The following is a 22,119-nucleotide window of genomic DNA, read 5'->3' on the forward strand; positions in this document are numbered from 1 at the left end:
CACATCTAGAGTTTAACATTACACTGTCTTGCTAAATGTTGCAGTCTCACATCTCCATTTTTGTTTATGTTTTGGGAATACATCAGATTGCTATATGGAATGGACATCTTAAGTGTAAACTGGCTGATAGTTCTGATCAAGAATTGCTATAAACTAGTTTTGCTTTGCCAACTTTAAAAGGCTGCATAGCAGCAGCTTTCATAGCAATTTAGTGTGTGCAAATTCAGGTTAGAAAGTGTCTTTTCTGTCAACAATTGGCCAAGTGTAGCTCAGATGATACTTCTGCACAGTTCAGCCAAAGTTATATGCAGCAGTTCTGTAGTTAACCAGATTGCTTCCCCTAAGATTTGTGTTTGGAGACACTGAATACTATAAAATAAATAGTCTGTGTGGTGGAACATAGGGTTGGTTGATTATTTTTTCTGAAACTGATGTACCATTTGCTTTATTTAGGCTCCTGTTTTTCTACTCCTGCTAAATTGTGTTTGGCAGTTGGTACAACAGTATCCTCCAGCATTTGAGTTCACGGAAACTTACTTAACTGTCTTGTCAGACAGCCTCTATGTGCCTATTTTTAGCACTTTCTTCTTCAACTCACAACATCAAAAAGACGCTAGTATGGTAAGAGTTTGTTATTTTATGGATGCAGTGTGTTGGAGAACAGGTTTAACCCAACAAGCAGGGAACACTCAAAATCCCTAGTAGCATGTTTTTCCATCCTTTCCTTTCTTTGAAAGGTAAGGAGTCAGGTTTGGGACTTGCGAGTTTACGATGACAAAAGGAAAATAACTCAGGGATATATTACTTCTAATGTGTAGGTATATTTATTTATTGCTATTCAGTGAAAATGGAGCTCCCTAACCTAAGAGGAATATCTTGTCCTGCAGAGTAAGTTATCTACAAAATTCTTGTATAGTACATTCTGTTGTATTCCAGAATCAGCATTTCTGAAATGTTGATATACATTTGGTCCATGTCTGTCTTTAGCCTAAGAAGCTGGAAGCAATAGGAGTATTCTCTAAAAAAAAAAAAAAAACAGTGCTGGCTTGCATATAAATAAATCGTTGATCATAAAATTTTAACTGGTAGCACTGCATAACTGCAGTTAACTTGTGAAGTTTGGGGAGGTTTATTCCACAATCAAGTTTCTGTCCTCTGCCCAGTTTTCAAAACTTCTTTTTTCCCTTAAGATTATTTATTCTTTCTTTCAACTGTGAAAGGTGTTCTTGGTGCTGTCTAATTGCACCGTTGAAATGAAATACCATCTAAAGTTAGAGAATAATATATAGATAAACTCTGTGTCTGTATTCACTTCCATCCTCTAATGTTGTTCAGCTATTGAATATATAGAAATCATGAGTGGTGTTGCAACTCTGCAACCTCTTCTGTAAAAAGCCTGTTTCTTAATTTCACCTTGACTTGGTCAGAATTCCTCTCCAGCAGTGTTAATTGTGACCTGTTTGTTTTGGCAGAGTGGTGAAAGCTTCAAGACACAAAGCGGTCCTTTCAGATTTCTTACTGTGTGGGACTGGTCTGTGCAGTTTGACCCTAAGGCCCAGGCTTTCCTGAACAACCCTTTTTATGCAGAGAAGCCAAAACCAGATAAAAGTCAACGGAAAACTGCACGATTCAAAGTAAGATATGTGCTGCTTAACTATTTTTTAAAATTATAAAAATATTTTGCACAACTAGTACTTTAAATGTACTCATAGTGGAAGTATTGGTGCAAAGTTCTTCTTAATTGGCAAAATACATGTACACCTCACTCACCTGGATCTTAAGAATACAGTTTGCACCCACCTCAGTTATAAATCACTGCTTTACAGTTAGTGCACATAGCTGTGAAGTCGGGGGTTCTTCATCCTTTTGTGCAAGTGTAGTGATAACTCATGGGACTTAACAGCCAGTTGCACTGACACGTTTGAAGTGAGTTTATTTTGTTCCATGGAGTACCTAACTGAATTACATAGCAGGTCTGTAACTGCCTCCCTGATTTTTTGAGTCTAACTGGAGCATGTGTGCACTTGAAGGGGGACCACCACCACCAACAAAACTGTCCAGGGTATGGATGATTATGGGTGAGCCACCTCATTGCTGGAAACTAGCACAAATTCAGTAAGAAAAGTTTGTTCAGAGTGGCCTCTTCTGATTGTAATATCCCTGTTGGTTAAATTCTGTTCTGTAACAGCATTCTCAAGTGAGACACTGTCAGTATTAATCAGAGAACAGTGTTAATCAGAACTCTTACACTGTGGGATGCAATGAGGAACCACTGGATAAAACCTAAATCAAGTGCTCTTTCATTTGCGTGGCTAGCTTAAACTAAATATGGAAGCCTGTAATACTTGAATGTATGCAAAGAATTCTTCTTTTTCACAGAAAAACACTTTATTCAGTGTTAGTTCATTGCCATAGTTGCAATGCAGGGAAAGTATCTGGGAATACTAAGTATGCTCTGAGGTATTTGGCATACCAGCCATTGAAGAGTATGAGTTTTAGACTATATAGCAAAGCAGTGGCTCTGTTTAAGTGACTTTGCTGCTTGTAACTATTTTTGAATACAAGTTATGCTTTCCTTCCTCTTAAGATGTTTTCTAAAGTCCCATCAGTATTTATTTCAGTATACTTTTTTTCTTTCCTCTTAAAGCATCAGCGACAACTTTCTTTGCCATTAACGCAAGCAAAATCTTCCATGAAGAGAGGATTTTTCAGGGAGGAAACGGATCATTTAATTAAAAACATTCTGGGTAAAAGAATTGGCAAGTTCATAAATTCTTCAGATGAACTTCCTAATAGTTTCAGGGAATTTTATGATAGCTGGCATAGCAAACCTGTTGACTATCATGGTCTTCTGTTACCTCGCATCGATGGCCCTGAAATCAAAGTCTGGGCACAACGGTATTTGCGATGGATTCCTGAAGCCCAGCTTCATGGTGGTGGTACAATAGCTACAGCTGCCAAGATTTTGGACTTGATGGAGGAAGTGCAAAGCTTGCAGGAGAAAATGGATGAAGAACGTAGTCAAGCTGTTTCTGGAGATGTACATTCTGTACCAATGCTGAGAAATTCTGCCCGTCTGTCATCCTTGTTTCCATTTGCTTTACTTCAGAGACAGTCTATCAAACCAGCTCTACCCACCAGCACCTGGAAAGACTTGGAAGATGAAGATGACTTGGTCAAGAGGGATGATGAATTTGTTGATCTAAGCAGTGATATGTCATCAAGTGCATAGAAATTGAAGCTGAATTTATGTGGCTAAGCTCTAAATTTTAAATGTTGTGCTGTATCTTCCTATAAGGAACTCACTCAAGCGTCTGCAGCCTGGTTTTGGGGTTAAAAAAAACATCTGGGTTGGAAAGAACTAGTTGCCGTAATTAGCTGAGCATATTTTGGACTTCCATTTCACTCCAACAGTATTTATTGCAGAAACACATTTTTAGAGTTAAGTGTGATAAAACCAGAAGTCTAGGGTGAAGTAGCCATATGGCCACTTGGTTTAAAAACAAAAAACAAACAAAACCCCATTATTCTCTGATGTAAAGGTGGAATACTAAATACATACAGCAACAATCGCTATCTTAACATAAAACCTCTTCCCTTATGCCAAGAGTACTAGGGCTGGAAGTACTGTGACTAGGAATGTAACGCATCTGCATTTCCCCACATGTAGAATAAATGGGGAAAGTGCAGCTAAAAGTGCATTCACAAATAAGGTTTTTACAGCTGAGGTTTTTACATAAACTTGTGGTCACCTGGGGTTTTTCATCTATTGTGGCATCAGCTGAAGTCCTGTGCCTGCCAACATCACCTTTTCTGACAGCATTCATCTTTGGCTTGCAGCACTTCGCCTTGTGTGGTATTATAACAGCAGCTTGGCTGCTCTAAGCCTGTGCATGCACTTAGCTTAAGGATCAAATGCAAGAGTTTAACTACTCATTTCAAGTCTTACTGTGTGGCTGCTGAGCTATATGCCCTTGCTGCCTTGGAATATTATGTCCCAAATGTTTGCTGTTAATTGTTAGAAGTGGCCTGACTGTGAGAATCTAATTTGCTATGAGTATTTTTCCCTCCTTCTAATAGAGTGAGACTTCCATTTTGATTTTCCCCGTTTATGCCAGTTGCCTTTGAGGCTTTCTGTAGCTTGCACTGAGACCCTTCACGTAGCAGGGAAGACTCTTTTTTTTTTTCCTGTGATCCTGCAGTGAAGCTGGATTTGCAGCCTGTTGCCACTTGTCATGAGTTGGTGGCATTATGAATGTGGTGTTCATACCATATGAACACTTGTATCCTGTTGCTGGATGTTATAACAGTACCTCAGTGAAAAAAGCCATAAAGAAATGCCTGTTGACTTCTTTCTACTGTGTATATGTCTATAGATAAAGTATTTTTACTGCAAATAATCATCCTTTGTAAAGCTGAATATTAGTTGACTGTTGTTTCTATTTTGAACCCTTAAAGTCTAGAATACCCCAAGAATGGATGCAAGTCATAAAATCAGTTACACTGAGAAGCTAGTCATTGAATACTTTTAGAATCTATGCTGGAAAACTTAGCTGGTAGAGAAACTTGCTTAAGTTGGATCAGCTCAGTGTGATTGGGGATATTAAACTATGTTACTGCTTAATCATTTCACACTGAGTTGTATCAATATGTACAGCAAAAATGTATCAGCAGGCCTGTAAAAGTGAATTTTAAAGTGTTAAAATAAATGTATTAATGGGGAAAGGGGGAGAGCTTAATGCAACTATGCCAAACTGAAGCTTCTGAACTCTTGATTGCCTTAAGTCTTAGTAGAGTGAGGACAATACTTGAGTTTGTAGCATTTTATTTAAACATACACTAGTACTTACTCTTTGTTCTGTGATACACATGATCTTACAGCTAGCATTTGCTAGAATGGGCTGTCCAGCACATGTCCTTCAGACTTTATTATTGTAGTTCCACTGACTCATGTATGCAATAACACTTTGCATGTTGAATGAGCAATGCATTTTTATGGTGAAGAAATACTTATCATTCTAAGTTCATTTGGGTTCAAGGTTTAAACACTGCCATTAGAAAAAAAAATTAAATGGATTTTTCTATACTTTTGATCAAACTGTTGTAATGTTTCAGTCATGAAGATTACATATTTATATTAAAAAGCAGATGTTGGACATCTTATTTGTACATAAGTTATCAGAATTTTATATAGAAGAGAAACATATATGTGGAACTAAACATGGGAACCGTTCTAATGTAGAGTAAATACCATTGTTACTGTTTTTATGCACTGTGGGATTGGAAATGTACTTAATATTTTTACTCCAGGCTTCTGTTTATACCTCCAAGTTTTCACACTGAATGCAAGCTAGAAGCTTTACAGTTTTGGTTTTTTCAATACTGTCATTTCTCTCTTACAGGCTGTTTGGAGAGTATCAATAAAATATACTTTGTCCTGAAATGATAATGTGTCTAAGGTCATATTTTGCAAATGATGATTTAAACCATAGCAAACTGGATAATCTGCAGTGACAAGGCTTTTCTAATTAGGTGCTGGGTTTTTGCAGACTGCTACAGGGAGGAAACTGTGTAGTTTTGACCTGGTCATGCTACTGTAGAAGTGCTGTTAGCTCAGGAAAGAGGAAAGTACGGTGTAGTAGGATGAAGGTTACTAAGGTTGTCTAGAAAGTGCCTGTGGAATGTCAGTAATTGAGACTTTATTAAACTCTATATCAGTTTTCTCAGTGTACATCTTCCCCATTTCAGGGGGAACATTGTGCTGCCTTGGGTTCTTTTCTAAAGAGAATGTTACAAAACACTCACACATTTGTTCTTGAAGACTCGCGCAGCAACAGTCTGTGCAGTGGCTGCAAAGTGCTGTAACACAAGGTGTGCCTCTGCCTCACCCACGTCTGGAGATCAGAGTGTACTTTGGCCACTTGGCTTTGATTTAAGACTGCATTCACTAGTGAAAATGCTCAGCTATTGATTTACACCATATTGCGGAGCAAATATGTACTTTATAGAGGTACTCAGAGCCGACTTGGCCTCCTGATTTCTTGCTGCAGTTAAAACTTTTTCCATTCTTCTCAAAGGACACAAGTGTAACTTCAGGAGGTGGTAAAATACTTTCTGCTGTGTATGTCTACTGATGGATTTAGTTTTATCACAGCAGAGGTTACCTTCATTCTGATCTTTAGCTGTAAACTTCATATGCAGTACTTACTGCCTGGTACTGTCTTGAGAAGAGCTAGGCTTTACATAAAACTATTTGGAAATTATGTGGGATGGACTCTGTTTTCTGGGACAGAGAGGAGATGGATTAGTGAACTCTTAAGTCTGAAAAAAGCATTCTATATACAGACCCTTGTGCTCTTCCAGGACTAATTTACTGGTGTGGGGTGGGAGGGGCAAACCCCTTATTCTGATGGACTCAGGTCCTTTATCTTGGTTTATAGTAAAGTTAACTTGTGACAGGCTTTTTGGCAGGATTGGCAGAAGTCTTAGCTGGTGGAGTTATCTTGGAAAAGAGTGGACAGAGAAGGTGAGGATAGCTGATATTTCAGCTGGATAAACATTTTTGTGGGGAGAGCACTTCCACATTGAATACAAAGGGAGTTGAAGTTGGGTTGTCCACGCTGTGTTAGAAGAAAGTAGTAGAGACTGCAAATAGTTGTGAGTCCTGGGGATGCTGGCTTGAGATGTAAGTTTGACTTAAAGAGTATTAGCTTTAACTTCTTACAAAGGCTGAGAAGAGGCTAATAGGATGGATAACATCTGGACAAGCACATGTATATGCTTGATGCTGCCACATTTTGGACTACTGTGAAGCCTTGTTCTCACATGGAAACCCTATGGAGCAGTAAACGCTGCTGCTCTATTGCAGCACAGTGCTCCACTGTCAGCAAGCATTTGGTTTCTCAGGTTTTTTATTTTATCACTGCAGTAAAATGAAATAGGTACTTGCCTTAATGTTACGCCTGGATGCTCAAAGCAGGCAGATAACACGTACCTATGAAGTGCATCTGTTAGTTTGTGAACAGCAGAACTGGGATTTCCCACAGCATTGCCCTGTCTGGCCATACCACATTTCCCTCAACTTCATCCTTTCTTCTGGCATTTCCTGCCCTTACTCATACCATAGCATCTTCCATTCTTGCTCCATCCACCTCCTCTCTGTCCTTAAATCATATGCCCTATCAGCAGTTAATAGGTTTGTCATTGCTACTAACTTGCTGGACAAGCCAAATTCAGTATCTTGGTTCCTGGGGGACCAAGTAAATGGAGGTGACTTGGTGTGGCCAAGCCATATCATCTCCAGACTTCCTGTTGGAATTGAGTAACTTTCCAAATCTGTCAGATACAATCAGAATTATCTCTTGGTTTCCAAGGCTTTGGTGGAAGCTGTGTGGTTACTAAAGAAATCAGGGTGGGACAATGAGACTAAAATGCCTGTACCTGCAGCTCAGGCATAATTCTTATCTGCAGTTTCCAGGCTAAAAGCAATGCTACTCCCAAACAGGGAAATCTGCTGCTTTACAGTCAGATCAGGTATTCCAGTTTTCTCTTAATGCAACAGTTTTCTTCATCTTGGATAATGTCTCATTTTGAATTTTGAAATAAACTTTTCATTTTACTATAGGGAACTGATGAGTTTCCTGGAAATCAACTGACATTTCAATGACTTCTAAAAGGTCACTTATAATCCTTATTGTTATTATTTTTTTCCCATCAGAAGAAAATTCCCAATTAAGAACAGCTAACACAGCTGGAATTAATCTAGTTTTGCTAATTAAGTGTAAATCTTCAAATATTTTATAAATACTAGTAAGCTTTTAAATGTCAGAGCATTGTGGGCTTGCTAGCTAGCTCAATTTGCAGTCAGTGGGATTCACTTCCTTTTGTGTATCTACAGGCATTGATTTACAGTATGTTTATACATGAAGGTGATGACAGAGAAGCAAATTTTATGCAGAGGGTGTAAGTGTCATTGCTTCATGTTTTGGTGATGATGCAAGAATATATTTCAACTTCCACTATGACTCCAATTCAGAAATTAGAACAGCATGCTCCTCGCCAAGCTCCTTAAGCTCCCAACACAGATAAACCCAGTTTGTTTCCTATGAGTCACTTGGTGCATTTTCCACCCAGTTTCCCATCCCAAAATTTCCACCGTGGGTTCACTCGTAAGAAATCTTTCTTGACATGTTTTTGTGATGGCTGTTCATTTACCTTTGGAAAAGATTGGTTTTATACCTGCCATCTATACTTAGTTTTTTCCTGTCGTGTTCTTCTGAGATGGTGGGAATAGCTGAAAGCCAAAAAGTAAGTACTGCAGGTGACTTAACCAGTCTTTTCCAAGTATAGGGTCCTTTGCTTCCCTGCCAATAAAGAGCATGGCATTTCTGGAAGTTGTCGTGTATTAATAATTATTTGGAATAAGTAAAATCCTACCGCGTAGCACTTCTCACAAACAAAACCTGCATCAGGGAAAAAGCAGGGTGATAATCCCAAGCTATGTTTTCTACTATAGCATGTCTCTTATGGCTTTCAGTAGTTTGCTGTGCTGCTGCCTGCAGTGGAGCGTCATGAGCAACCAAAGAACAATGATGGTCTGTTCTCCCAGCAGGGTTTGGGTTTGGGTTACACCAGACGAGGAGCACCCGCAGACGGCTGCCAACGGGGGTCAGTCCTGCTGTGCACTGCTCTCACCACCTTTGCTGTTAGTGTCATGCCGCTGCCAGCTGATTTGATGGAAATACATATTTTGCTTTCATGGATTGGTTTTCAGATCGCTTCATTGATCCAAATCACAGCATGTTCCCCCTGCAAGGGGACACAACAATAGCAGATTGTTTGAGGGTGCCCTTTTCAATAGACAACCCCCAGCTAGAGCAGACGAGGTGGAAGGTGGAACCACAAAGTGCAGTAAATCCAGCTCTCACGCTGCTGTGTTGTTGAAAGAGGTAAATCCTGGGAACCACATCTAATGCGCAGCTAGCTGAAACGTAAATTACATGCACGGCTAACTCCAGCTATTTAACACTTGTGAGAAAAGAAAAAAACAAACCAAAAACCACAACCAAGACCAGCTTTGCTTTGTTTGAGGCTGGCTGTAGAAACCTGAAAGTGATTTAAAGTGTAGCTGCAGTGGATCTGACCTGTTTCCTGCAGAAGGAAGGTAATGTAAACAAAACCAGGTAATTCAATCTATAGCTGCACTGTGAAGCTCTTCAGGCCTACAGGTCCTTAGGCTGTGCTTTGGCTTGGACTGGCAGAGTTTTCAAACACCATCATGCTGCCTGAGCTGTGATGAAGCAGTGATGGAGTACAGATGTTGAAAAGCAAAAATCATGTTCTGACTTGTAATCTGAAAACAACCATTGCTCAGAGAGTGATTTTGGATTCCTGATGCATTCCTAATTTTCTAAGCTTCAGACATGCATAGCTGAGCTGATTGGTTACTCCGCCCCCTTTTTAGCATCTTTTACTTACCTACTTCTTGGTTTTATTTAGGTTTGATGCAGGTGATGTGCTTTGCCCATATGCAGCCCATTGTCTCAAGTGTAGGATGGAGCTCTCTCCATTCTGATTGAGAGACTCTTCATTTCCCAGTGAAAATTACCTGCCTGGCATCATTACTAAGTGACCCTTTTTATGATTCAAATTGGGCCTGAATAGCTATCTGGCAGAGATGATGATAAAAATGGCTAGTTACTGAAATACAGTAATAGTAAACCCATTACTTAAGTAATGGTGTTGAGTAGAGGCTGCATGAATATGTAAAGCCTCTGGAGTTCTGCAGGTAATAATGGATGCTGGAAGCAGCTGAAATACAATTACCAGGGACCCAGACTCATTTAGGCAGCAGGAAATGACAGAACATAAATGTTTCTTCATCATCTTTGGATCTTATTAAAGTAATAATGGCTCAACTGGTGCTGGCTGCTGACAATGTTCCATCTAGACTGGTAGACTATTTTCCCCTCTCAATTATCAATATACAACCTGCTGCCTACCAGCTCCACTCTCACAAGGCAAACATCTCCCTGCTGCAATGCACACTTAGAGGGAAAAGTTGACTTAAATCTTTGCATCTGTATGAGGAACATCGCATATGGTGGTTCCCCCACCAAGAAATTACTTTTGAAAAGTTACATTCAGTTAGTTAAATAATATCTGAGTGTACCAAAGAGGAGCTGAAAAGGTAAACTTAATCACAGGAGTGACTGAAAAGGAATTCAATCCAGCTGAACTCTTGTAAGTGAGTAAAGAAGAATTAGCTCATCTTTCCATGAATGTGGGGAGAAAAGAAAACACTGTATTGGGTCTGGCAGGTCCAAAGGAGGCTGTGACCCATGTAAGCCCAGGTTGGAGCAGGCTCCTGCCGGGACCTGTGGCCCCTGGAAAGAGGAGCCCACGCTGGAGAAGGTTTGCTGCAGGAGCTGTGACCCATGGGGGACCCACACTGGAGCTGCCTGTTCCTGAAGGATGTACTCCATGAAAAGGACCCACACTGGAGCAGCCTGTTCCTGAAGGATGCACCCCATGAAGGGACCCACACTGGAGCAGCGTGTTCCTGAAGGATGCACTCCATGGAAGGGACCCACACTGGAGCAGTCTGTAGAGAACTGCAGCCCATGGGAAGGGCTCACAGTGAAAAAGTTCTTGGAGGACTGTCTCCTGTGGGAAGGACCCCACAGGAGAGCAGGGGATGAGAGTGAGGAGGACAGAGCAGCAGAACGTGTGTGATGTGATGGACTGACCACAGTCCCCATTCCTCATCCCTTGTGCTGCTCAGGGGGGAGGAGGTAGAGAAATGTGAGTGAAGTCGAGCCCGGGGAAGAAGTGAGGGGTGGGAGGAAGGTGTTTTTTAAGATTTGCTCTTATTTCTCATTATCCTACTCTGATGCTAACTGGCAATAAATTAAATTGTCCCAAGCTGAGCCTGTTTTTCCTATGACAGTAATTAGTGAGTGAACTATCCCTGTCCTTTTCTTGACCTGTGAGTCTTTTATCTTATTCTCGCCCCCCCCCCTTGAGGAGGAGCAGTGATAGAGCAGTTTGGTGGGCACCTGACATCCAGACAAGGCCAACCCACCACAAACAAGTAGTTGCACCCTTTAACAGCATCTGTTCGGCCATGTGAATTTTTGAAAAGCTTTTACAGTGGGATTTTGAGTCCCTTTAAGTATGGCTGATTTTAAAGGTGTAGAAAATGTATTTTATGCATCTATATTAGCTTTCGTTTACTTCGTTTAACTGTTGGTTTGCAAGTAGGTACCACCCAGACACTAAACCTGCAGGAAGATCTTGCTCAGTTAAAATCACCCACTGAAGGCCCCCTTGGGCCTGCTGTGAGACGGTACAAATTGCATTAATAAACGAGTAATCTCAGCGAAGCTATCACTGAGTTGTCACTGCTGAGTTATGGAAGTCTACGCAGCCTGTCCCACACTGGGGCAGGCCATAGATGTGCCACTGCTCATCAGTAAGCTTGGTGTGTCAATTTTCAGATGTATCTGGTGGTGGTGAGAAGCAAGAAATGCATTGCTCTACGGAAAACTGTTAGGAGAAGTCTTGCAAAAGGACTCTTGGGTGAGGTGCAGGCTTCAAGAGCTGTGTTTAAAGAAACTGTCTCCAGCTGTTTGATTTATACTGTGCTCAGAGGTAGGGCTGTATATTTTTGTAAATAACCAAACTGCATCAAAGATGCTTTATTCCTAACTGGGGTAACCTATTGGGCTCTGAGCTGGCCAACCGCCCAGGTCAAGAAGGGTCCCTTCCTGTGGAAGGGAAACTGGCAGATGGAGCAGAATTAGGAATCTTGATTGTTTTTTAATTTTTGTCAGCTGTGCTGAAGAGACATAGTAAAAAGTCTACTTTGAAGCAGCTTTATCTATGTATTTTCAAATTTCAGAATTATTTCTGTGCAACAGTATCTTTCCAGTATAGTCTTGCCAATGGAAAGTGGTAAAAATGGCATCTTCTTCAAACAGTTTTGGTCCTCCTACTTATTCCAATCCACATTTCTTGATGTTAATGGCAAAAATAAAGTCCCTGCTACTGCCAGCTTGTAGTACACCTTCATAAAAATTATTTGCTGAAGTTTTTGGCTCCATTGCAGTAACATAGCTGAGAGCAACGTGGCCTTGTGCAGTGCCAAAACTAGTTCCTGTTGTGGACCAGGATGTTAGAAACACTTAGCACCTTGTATTAACCTTATATTAACAATGGCTAGTGAACACGTATTCAAACATGACACTTGTATCTGAGGCCAATTTACAGTCCTGGGATTGTGCAGATATAAGTAACGCTTTGGTTTTGGCTGCAAGATGTTTATCACTGACGGCAAAGTGCCAAGCTGGTTCCCCAGTTCCAGGCTGAGTTTACAGCCAGGAAAGCAGAGCCCATTTGATTTAAAGAAGAGGGAAAGTCCTGAATTTGCTTGTCAGAGTGGGACCATGCTTCCAGGATAGGGAGTGCTTTCTTTGCTTTGGCAGAATGCCTGGTCCTACTACCCTGCTGTAACCAGTGAGAAATCATCTCACTGGATTTCAGCCACAGATGCATTATGATGCTTAAGGCCAGTAAAAGGTTCTTCAGCTCATGCATTCATGCGTTCGTTCTGGAGAAACACAAGAGTTGCATTTGCTGCTCCACTTCTAAGGCTATGAACAATGAGGTTAGTTTTAGTTTGGGGGGATTTTTAAAGGATTTTTTTTTTCTCCTCTCTGAAGGACTTAACTGTGTAACAAATAGTTGCTAAGTAAAATCATTGGTTTACCCTTTGGCAAATTAAGCTGGTGCATAGATAAACCTTAGGCAAAATATTTGGTGAGAGAAGACCATGCATACCAAAGCTGGACACCTCGATACAGATGGCTGACTCATCAGTGTGACCTGGAGGTATTTAGAAGACATACGGAAGTGGCATTTAGGGACATGGTTTAGTGGTGGACTTGGTGGTGTTGGGTGAACAGTCGGACTCGATAATCCTAAAGGTCTTTTCCAACCTACATGATTCCATGAAACCTAAACTGAATCTATGAAATATGGAAAGCTCAGACATCATTTGTTGTATCTCTGCAAGAGCAGAAAGACATTTATTTTTGCTTCCAAAGATGATTTATACTTGACTCACTGTCTGTGAAGGTGAAAGTACTGATACACTGAGCAGCTTCTCTCACTCCCCACTGCACTAAGGTGCATCTGTGGTGTTTGGAGATTCCTGGACATACGAGGGCCAAGCTCTTAGGCTGCTGGATGTATTCCTATTACCAGTCATCAGATGGGGTTCTCCACTAAGATTTAGTTTCAAACTTCTGTCTTAATTTGTAACCAGGATAATTTAGCTGCTGATCCATTTTATTCTCTCCTCTCTGGGGAAGCTACTGGAGCCCTGAAGGTCTAATCCTGGCTTTGGTGACATAGCTTATTGCTCTGAGCATCACACCATCTCCCGCAGCTGTGGGAGGCAGATTCTGGGGAGGCCCAAAAGGTAGGGTATGTTTTGTAGCTATTCCTGCAACTGGCTGCATCAGCATGGGAAAGTGACCTGACGGCCACTTGCCGCACACTGCTGTCATTTCTAGCATGAGGCTTTGAGGCAGACAGGTATCAATGTCCCAGCTTGAAGCTTTAATTTAATGGTAACTGGATTCAGGAGAAAAGGAAAGCTTCTTCTGCCCTGTTACAAGCTAAACTTTCAACAACTTAGTGCCTTTAAAAAAACAAAAATATGATAATGCAAAACTAAGTGGCCATCGGCAAGACAGCAGTTCATAAATCTGAATAAGCTATGCAAGCACTTTTTGAAACTTTATTTCCTTTTCCTCCCAGGTATAGAAAAGTATTCTGGAGAACTTTTCTCATGCCAAGTTTTTTGACTCTATTCTTGTCAGGCTCATTGGCTCTCTAATGGTGCTGCTACATGTCTGGGCATGCAGAGGAATGTACTCAGCTGCTGGTTCACTCTGGAGTCAGTGAGGCATTTGTCGAGCCCCGCTTCCCCATTCAGGGTCCCTAGGAAAAAAAAACCACATAACTCTTCCAGCTATACTGTGTATTTCTGGTGCTGTTTTAGCTGTTTTTAGTTTCAACAGTGAATCCCCAAATTCCAAATCCTCTATCTACTTTTTAGGGAGAAAAAAATCCACCAAAAGGCAGAAACATGAGCATGCTATAGATGTACAAAGCTGATTGTAAAATTATTGCTTTATCATGAGTTTTCTGATATTTCCTGACTACTTGTCAGTTTTCCGCTCTGTTTGCACCCACTGTGATTGCTACAAATACTAGTATTAAAAACCAGGAGACATTCTAGAATCACCCCCCCTGTGTCTCATGGTTAGATATTGTATATCATCTTTACTTAAGTCATGTGCAGTTAGTCCTGTGTTTGGTGCTACAGGAGTACATAGCAGGAGTTCTTACATATTTATAAATCATTAATGAACTCTTAAATGCAATCAGTACTTACAAAAATGTACTTATTCCACTGAAGAGCAACAAGTTTATGTTTGAATAATAGCACTTTTGCACCAAATCTGTTAATAAATGTTTGCATGGATGGAAAAGTATTAGCCAGTGAAATCTCTTTAAAAGCCATCACATAGAAATAATCTAGCAATAATATTATTTTATAATTCCTAAGGTAGATGTTGTTGCACAGATATAATCCAGTGCAGAATTAACCCCCCCAAAATCAGTCCACACATTTGGCTTGTCTTAACCCTATGGAAAAATGGGGATAATACTCTCAAGCTTTCTGTCTTGCAGTAATGGAGGCAGCCAGAATGCAGGTTAAAACAAAAGCAGCAGTGCTGGTGGAGTGCTGTGCTGCTGAGTGAGCAGTCTTGCTTCTGAACTTACCCAGTTAAAAGCAAGTGTGTCCCCTACAAAAAACATCTTCTGGAATTTTCTCCCTCTGTCATAATCAAATCCATATTTGGTCTCTAGCGGCTCGTGATGGCAACAACTGTGCAAGGAAGTTTACAGCAGGATAGTAAGACATAATGCTAAGACTTGCACAAGGTTTTATTGTTCTGTATTTTCAAAACCAACTTTAAATGTAACATACTAATTAGACATGCTTCCATTCTCGTTTGATTCATGAATTAATTTGCCTAACCCAGAGATGTCTGCATGTTTAATCTAAAAATGTTTATCAGTGGTTTTGCACCCTGGATAGAAGGTATTATGGAAGGTATTATGATCTGTCAGACTTAAAAACCTTCTGGCCCTCACTGCGATGACCACCTCCTGGCTGCCACCAGAAGTACAAGCCATCCAGCACGAGCAGGGTGTGCAATCTCTGCCAGAGCAGAACAGACATTGCAATGTGCTTAGCTGATTTCTTGGGAACAAGGTGAGACAAAAATGCAGCTTTATCTCCTTTACCACAGTCCTTATAAAGGTTCAGAGATGGCTGCTGCTATCCCAGCTGCTCACACACCTTTGCTGAGTTGATATGACCGCTAGTTCCTGGAATCCTTATTCTTCCTGATTGACCCTGTGGCTCTGTCTCACAATTACTGTTCTAAAATTACAACTCGTTACTGGATTCTCTTTGTGTGGGTCTTTGGTCATAACAAGAGTGTGTAAACCTACCAAAAGTTAATTGACATTTATTCTACACACATTTCTGCATGACACAAGCACTCTCTATTTATACAAGAATACTGTCCTAATCACTATTTATCTTGTAAATTACAACTCTATGGAACAATTTTCTTTGCACCATCTGGCTTCATGTACTTTTTTAATGAGTTGATGAGTATTTATACACTTTACAAGGAACAGATAGTAAAGCATTTATTACATTAGGAGGTGAAATAAAGATTTTTCAAAACTGAATTTGTATAAAATTCACTGCATTAAACATTGTTAATTTTGCCCAAATACCAATGATGGTTTTGGTGGAGGCATCATGGGACTCAGTTTTATTCAATGAAAGGTAAGAAATGTGTGTGCACATTTTTCCTAGTGATGCTGGTTGAACTGCTTCAGTGTAGAAATGAAAGCACATCTTCATTACAAATAGCACCTTCACTAATACTTTTGCCCTTATGATTTCAGTACTATAATTGTAATATTAAAACACCAGTACAGATTCCTGATACTGAACAGTATCGCTCAGATACAAGGAGGAAGATGCTATTACAATACACAGATTTCAGGAAGTAGCAATCATTTGAACTCCACAGCAGATGAGAAAATGAAAGCATCTGGAAATCCCTGAAGTAAAAAACCCCTTTCTGAAATAGACAAATGTGAATAACACCTTTGCATGTCCGCCTTTGGTTTTTCTAAGATATCTGCCACTCTGTCTCTAAAAACCACAATTTACTGGTTTTGTACATACAAAAACTAAAAGCAGCATTAAATTTTTAACTCAAAGTCCCTTGAAGTTAAATCTTATTACTGACTTAATGACTGCATCTAATTTTATATGAGCTAGGCGTTAACAGCTGGTGCTATGCCACTAAAAGTAATAATGCTTAATATTTTTGAGAAGCCTAAAACATCCTTAAATCACCCCAAGAGGGAAGCTTAAAGGGTCTCACGGGAAAAAGATATATTGGCAAATTTTGATTTTGTAAACTTATAATTTAAATGATGTCTAACTATTGGGCATTAAAAGCTGTCAAAGCAAGGGTTTGTTGTATGGATAGAAAAAGCCGTATCAGTAAGTGCTTAGAAAAATTTGCTGCTAGTGTTGAAAATTTCATTCCTAAAACCAACAAGAAAATCCCAGCTGGTCTGCACAGGCTAGTGAAGGACTTATTTAGCAACCAGAACAACAGTACTAGTGAAACAGGTTAAGCTGAAACCAAAAGAAAGAATAGTGAGAATAAACAAATTTTTAAAAAGAGGGAAAAGCCATTCCCCTTCTCCTATCACTTCATGCCCTTTTTACAAAGGCATGTAGTGATAGGATAAGGGAAATTACTTTTTTACTGGAAGAGATTACATTAGACATCAGGAAGAAGCTCTTCCCTGTGAGGGTGCTGAGGCGCTGGCACAGGGTGCCCAGAGGAGCTGTGGCTGCCCCATCCCTGGCAGTGTTCAAGGCCAGGTTGGACACAGGGGCTTGGAGCAACCTGCTCTAGTGGAAGGTGTCCCTGGCCATGGCAGGGGGTTGGACCTGGATGAGCTTTAAGGTCTCTTCCAACCCAAACCATTCTGTGACTCTGTATTACAAGACCCCTGTGTACTATGCACAATTTCCACAATCAGTTGATCATTGACTCTAGTTTCTTTCCACTTACACTGCCACACATTCTCCTCCCCCATTTCTTCGAGCTCCTCCTTCTGTCGTCACTCTGTAACTTTCAGCATCTGGATTCTTACTGGAAGTGAAAATCCTGTCCTTGGAGATAATATTGGATAGAACAAATCTCAAGATAGTTTGTTCCTTACAGTTGCTTTCTGGCATTAATGCCTACTGTAGCTGTCAAGCAGCATGTTTTTAATCAGTATGGTTTTAAAGACACTTTGACCTTAGGGAATCATGTTTCCCTTTGCTTCTGGCCATTGGGTTTCCATATTTTGCGCTCCAGCGCAGTGCTCCTTCAGTAATGATACAGTGCCCACTTGTGAGGCTGCCCTGCCAATAGATCCCTGAAATGATATAGGTAGATATGACCTTTTTTTGACTGTTGTTTTTATGTCAGATCCTTAGTCAGATTTTCGGCCACAGCTCCACCTGACACTTGTTTTTTGTGGCATAACTGGGAGTGTTGAACTTTCACTGGGAGGGAATGGAAGACACAAGCAGGAATGTGAACAAGCTTGACTGGTGAAACCACTGGAAGGTGAAGCCGTACGAGAGTCAGCAGCTGTCTTCTAGAAAACAACTGCTGCCTTCTTGCTGTCAACTTCAAAACATGCATGTGCTATTAAGCTAATCACCCTGCAAGACCAAAGTCTGCCTAGCAGTATCTTGTTATGATGCTGCGACAGTAGTACTACGATTTGCCCTCTACATCTTACATTTCAGAGCCTTGCACACCTGTTAGCTTAAGAATTGGTACAACTACTTGCTTTAACCAGCTGTGTGTCATGCTTGGGATGTTCAAGTCGCAAAACAATTGTGGCTAGTTAATAGCATGTGACCTCCTGTTCAATAAAGTTATTCTTTGCTTGACTCGCTGTCCCGACAGGCATTTGCAACCAGTTTGTCAATCACTTTTTCTGCTGACATCACTGAGGTAAGCCCTGCTCCCATGGTGAAGTAAATCATGGCAACTGCACCTAGCACAATATAAAATAAGAGCCCAGAATTCACACCTTTCCTATTTTCCTTTTCATTTCAACTTCCCAGTGGGCTAGCAATAGTTCAAAAAACCTAACTACTTTGAAGACTACTGCATTTAGTAAAGATAACCTAGATTCATCAGCAACTGTTAGTAGAAATTCTGCCAGATACGGGCTTAAGAATAAACAAGGATGTGTTACAAGCTGAATTTACTGCAAGCCAAACAAAATTATTTACAGATTACAGCCTATGCTTCTGCAACATTACTTCTCCACAGAATGTTTAAAGAATTTAGTGCCTCAGCTCTCAGGCCGGATGCCACTGGCACTGGGATGGAGGGAGGAAAGGGAGTCTGTACCCAGTGACAACCCAAATGACATGACCCACATGCTGCACTGGCCAGTGCCAAACACAGTGTGGGGGTTACAGCCTTCTGAACTCCTGATAGAGCCACATCTGACTCTGTAATACTTTTCAAGTACAGCTTGGTACTGTAAAATAAATTGCAGCGAAGAAGGTTGTGATATGGTATATTAGGATCTCCTAGGTGGAGATCCAACAAGCTGAGCGGTCCCTGCTAACATACCAGCTCTCAGTCGTGTAGAAGGGATCAATGCAAATGAAATCACATGCTGAAATGTGTCTTTTTTTGTGATCCTCTTCATTCAAATTTTGATTTTGTGTATCAGCATTGTATGGGTGTTAAAAAAATATTTAATTGGCTAAAAATTCAATTATATGCATTCTTAATTCGATTCACACTGAACTTAGTTTACGTTCATTAGACTAAGAATCAGAACTGAAATCAATAATGAAAAAATATATTAGTTTGAAATAACACCATTTAATTTGTGCAAACAGCTGAATTTCTAAGCCAGAAAAGTGACTGTCAAATACAAGGAACTTCATAGTGCACCTTATCCTGATAAAAATTAAATCGATCAACAAAACTAAGAATTCTTATTAACCAACAAGTGATTACATTTTGGTCACTTTAGTAGTGAAACCCAGAAAAGCAGGCAAATAGGTAACTTAATCAGCTACTTTTAAAAAAGTGATTTTCAAAAAATGAAAATAATGATGAGTATTTTGTGGCCCTTGAGGAAAGGACCCAAACAAAGAAAGTAGAAAAGAGGAGTTCCTAATGAACATTCCATGAGTTAAGCCTTAAATTGCAATCAGGAAAAAAGCCAAATGTAGTTAAAATGCCATACTTGTGTGGTGGGAACGTGAAAATAATAGTAACAGCCCAAATTAGTAAATCTATTGGTAACAAAGGTGAAGATAATATTGCTTTGTTAAATAACCTAGGAATTAAAGAAAATATAAGTGGTGATGTGAAATTTTTGCCAACAAAAAGAAACAGGGAATTGAATGTAGATACAAGGCAAATTCTAACAATGATATTATTAGAGTGAAATGTAAGAATTTTTAACAGTGCTTTAAAAATGTGTTTGATAAATAGACTTGTATTCTTGGATAATAGGTAAATATTACAATAGAGGACAATGATTAAACACTTTTGTCTAACAGTATAATTGAAGAAAAAATTAAACAGCAGTAGTGAAGCTAGGTAATTTGCATCATTAAGCCAGGATAACTTGTATATGGGTTTTGAAAAGAGCTTTCTAGAACCTCTTTCTGATCTCAATTGTGATTATGATTCTCAGTAAATCTGGGAGTCCTAAAGAACAGAAGAAAGCTAATATGTGCTAGGAGAAGATAAAAGGGATGACCCAGGTTAATTACATGCCTATCATCTTAATTGTGATCCTCAGCAAAATATCCAAGTGGCTCATACAGGACTAAATTAATGAATATTTGAGCATAATTACTACTCAGAAAAGATATTTCCAGAAAACAGATCTTGTAATGCAATTTCAGTACCTCTTCTTTAGGCAAATGTTCATCTGATGAAAGAAACAGTGACGTTATATCCCTAAGCTTCAGACTGGCATTTGACTTGGTACAGCAAATCAGTTTAATTAAAAATTCTAGGAATATAAAACCCCCAGATTGTCATACAGTAAATTGAACTGTGAATAATTAGCAGGTCTCAAAACACAGAAGAGGAACAATCAGTGAACACTTGTGTGAGTGATTCAGTTCCTCTGGGGATCAATTTTGTCCATCTGCTATGCTTTCTCACCAGCGATCTTGAAGAAGGTACACTGAATTATCACGAAGCCACAATGGCTTGGTGACAGAATTGAGGATGTGGGAAACAATGGAAGCTAAAGTCACTCACAAAGTGACTTGGAGCTCTTGCTAAACAGGGTGCGCCTAAAAAACCCCCTAAAGATAATTCTGTATTTATATACATATTTTATTTGTATCTTAGATATACAGAATCACAGACTGGTTTGGTTGGAAGGGACCTTGAAGCTCACCCACTTCCAACCCCCTGCCACGGGCAGGGACACCTTCCACTAGAGCAGGTTGCTCCAAGCCCCTGTGTCCAACCTGGCCTTGAACACTGCCAGGGATGGGGCAGCCACAGCTTCTCTGGGCACCCTGGCCAGTGCCTCAGCACCCTCAAAATAAAGTACACTATATGGAAACATATACAGGATCTACCCTTGCTAAGTAGTTCTTTTGAGCTTTTGGTGTGCCACATTCAAAAGAGCTAAAGGTTTGAACAGATGCTCATTGACAGCAGAGCAGGGGGAGCCAAATCTCCACAGTTTGAAGTCAAGACTGTTGAGAGCTCACCTTAGCTTAGCCAGGAAGTATATGTACACACACACATATATATACACACACATATATATATATACATGGAGATTCCTGCGGGGCATTGTGCTAGCAATCGGACACGGTCTTGTGGCTAAAAATTATATCAAGCAGGCTTAAGGCTGTAAATAAGGCACTTTTTAAAGAAGAAACCCCGCTAATTTAAGAGAGAGCAGTAGCCCGCTCCCGGCTTATGGCACCGGCCGGTCCCTCTCCCGGAGCGTTGGAACGGCCGTTCTCCACAGCCCCGAGTAACCGTCACTAACGGTCAGAAACGGTCAGAAAAGGACCCTCCAGCCCCCGCTTCACGGCCCCTTGCGCCCCGCCCCCGCCACGCGGAGCTCCTCCCGCCCGCGGCCTTTTCCGGTGCCCCCCCCGCCGCTCCGCCTGGCGCTGCCACATCCTCCGCTGACATCAGCCCGCGGCGCCATATTGGAGGAGAAGCCGCCTCCGCCACCTCGGCCGCCGCAGGGGGGGACGCCGGCCCCCGCTGCCTCCGCCTCCCCCCTACGCCGCTCCCCATGACTCTCCGCGGCCAGCCGCTGTCCCGGTGCGGATAGGGCGGAGGCGGCTGCGGCTCCCGTCTCTTCTCCTCTCCCGTTCCCGAGCTGTCGCCTCTCCCCGCCGCGGGCCTCTGCCCTCCCGCAGCCTCCAGCCATGACTTCCCTGACCCAGCGGAGCTCCGGCCTGGTGCAGCGCCGGACCGAGGCCTCCCGCAGCGCCGCCGCCGACAAGGAGCGAGGAGCGGGGGGCGGTTCGGAGGATGAAGGCCGCCGGGACGAGTCCGGCGACGACGAGAAGGGCGACTCCAAGGAAACGCGGCTCACCCTCATGGAGGAGGTGCTGCTTCTGGGCCTCAAGGACCGTGAGGTGCGGCTGGGGCCGTGGCGGCGGAGCTGGGGCGGGACGAGGTGCGGGACGCTGGGCAGTCGCTGGCTGAGGAGGCCCGGTGGTGCTGTGGGGAAGGGGACGGGAACGGAGTGCCTGAGGGGACACCGGTAATTTGGGCGCTTATGGAGAGCGTTGATAAGAAAGGGGAGCCCAAGAGGTGCGAGGGTATGGGTGGGATGGCGGCAAGGGGGCTGGTAGGTGGGTGCTGCTGCGGGTTTGGGGCAGAGGCGTGGTGTTGCTGGGGGTAGGGG

General features: G+C 41.5%; 2 protein-coding genes across 3 annotated transcripts in view; both read left to right on the forward strand.

The window, feature by feature from the left end:
- Positions 1 to 5,443, forward strand: part of MTMR12 (myotubularin related protein 12) — a 35,644-nt gene extending 30,201 nt beyond the window's left edge. Inside the window, exons 14-16 of one of the 2 annotated variants that reach the window (XM_030469836.1) lie at positions 454 to 621; positions 1,473 to 1,634; positions 2,648 to 5,443. In XM_030469836.1, the coding sequence (XP_030325696.1) occupies positions 454 to 621; positions 1,473 to 1,634; positions 2,648 to 3,232 (915 nt within the window). In that variant the 3' untranslated portion in view covers positions 3,233 to 5,443. The remainder of the gene's footprint in view (positions 1 to 453; positions 622 to 1,472; positions 1,635 to 2,647) is intronic. The other variant, XM_030469837.1, reaches the window with a different exon arrangement.
- Positions 5,444 to 21,337: 15,894 nt separating this feature from the next.
- GOLPH3 (golgi phosphoprotein 3) overlaps positions 21,338 to 22,119 on the forward strand; it is a 32,646-nt gene continuing 31,864 nt past the window's right edge. Inside the window, exon 1 of the mRNA XM_030512768.1 lies at positions 21,338 to 21,847. Coding sequence (XP_030368628.1) covers positions 21,635 to 21,847 — 213 coding nt within the window. The 5' untranslated portion in view covers positions 21,338 to 21,634. The remainder of the gene's footprint in view (positions 21,848 to 22,119) is intronic.

This window comes from Strigops habroptila, chromosome Z (genome assembly GCF_004027225.2).
Source record: "Strigops habroptila isolate Jane chromosome Z, bStrHab1.2.pri, whole genome shotgun sequence".
Taxonomy (NCBI): domain Eukaryota; kingdom Metazoa; phylum Chordata; class Aves; order Psittaciformes; family Psittacidae; genus Strigops; species Strigops habroptila.